The 1211-nt window shown below is 61.5% G+C and overlaps 1 protein-coding gene across 1 annotated transcript in view; it reads left to right on the forward strand.

Moving 5' to 3' along the window:
- The first annotated feature begins 513 nt into the window (after positions 1-513).
- Positions 514-1211, forward strand: part of LOC108509275 (keratin-associated protein 9-1-like) — a 5535-nt gene continuing 4837 nt past the window's right edge. The window contains exon 1 of the mRNA XM_017838635.1: positions 514-947. Coding sequence (XP_017694124.1) covers positions 514-947 — 434 coding nt within the window. The remainder of the gene's footprint in view (positions 948-1211) is intronic.

Here is a 1211-nt window from a genome sequence, read left to right on the forward strand (position 1 = left end):
GAAGAGCCAGGACTTGTGTGGGAGAGCTGGGAAAGCAGCTGTGCTGGGAGCTGTGGGGTCCTTTCCCTGTGGAAGTTTTCCAGGATGGGACCCCCAGTCCCTCCTCTGGCTGAGGGGCTGAGCAGGGACAGGGCGAGGTCAGAACCTGAGTCGTCTCCTTTTTGGGTGGAAACAGGGAAGCAAAGCCAAAGGTGAATCCCAAACCAAGGGGAGCCCTGGGTGGCTGGGGGTGGTTGTTGTGTCTTCAGACCTCGCAGGATAACCCGGCTGAGCCCAAGGAACTTTTCTTTCCCGCCCTGAGAAGTGGTTTGAGAGCAGCCACCAACTCGCCCAAAACGCTCTCCAGGCGAGTTCATTCCCCGCTGTGGGTTCCAGGCTGTTTTCCCAGCTCGGGGTTCCTCTGGAGAAGGGATGGTTTAGCTCTGGGTGTGAAACAGCCCCGGGAGGGCTGAATGCCTGTTTCTCACAGGATTTGTTCCTCTCCTGCTTCCAGCCTCCCCCCTCCCCTCCGAGATGCGTCGCCCCAGCGGTTGCCCCACGGCCCAGATCTGCATCCCCCCCCCCGCCGTCCTGGTGAGGAGCTGTCCCGTGAAAACCCGCCCGGATCCCCGCGGCACCGCCTGCAGCTTCCAGCAGAGCTTCTGCTTGCCTCCCCGCGGGAATCCCTGCAGGAATCCCTCCTACTGCTACACCAGAGTGCCCCAGGGCAGCACCACCTACGTGAAGCTGGGCGGGCTGGGGCTGGCACAGGCTGCGGGCTGTGGGGGGCCCTGTGGCCTCGCCATGGCCTCGGGGGTCCCTCCCTGCTGCCAGGGGGTGACCAGCTACAGCACCACCTGTAGGGATCCCTGCTGCTCCCAAGGGACCATGTGCCAGGAGTCCTGCTGCCAGGAGGTGACCAAATGCACCACGACCTGTGTGGATCCCTGCTGCAAGGAGGTGACCAAGTGTGTCACCACATGTCAGGATCCCTGTTGCAAGGAGGTCACCAAATGCACCACCACGTGCCAAGATCCATGTTGCCAGGAGGTGACCAAGTGCACCACAACCTGTGTGGATCCCTGCTGCCAAGAGGTGACCAAATGCACCACCACGTGCCAAGATCCCTGTTGTCAGGAAGTAACCAAGTGCACCACCACATGTCAGGATCCCTGTTGCAAGGAGGTGACCAAGTGTGTCACCACGTGCCAAGACCCCTGCTGTCGGGAAGT

The sequence above is a fragment of the Lepidothrix coronata genome, unplaced genomic scaffold (assembly GCF_001604755.1).
Source record: "Lepidothrix coronata isolate B3197 unplaced genomic scaffold, Lepidothrix_coronata-1.0 Scaffold350, whole genome shotgun sequence".
Taxonomy (NCBI): domain Eukaryota; kingdom Metazoa; phylum Chordata; class Aves; order Passeriformes; family Pipridae; genus Lepidothrix; species Lepidothrix coronata.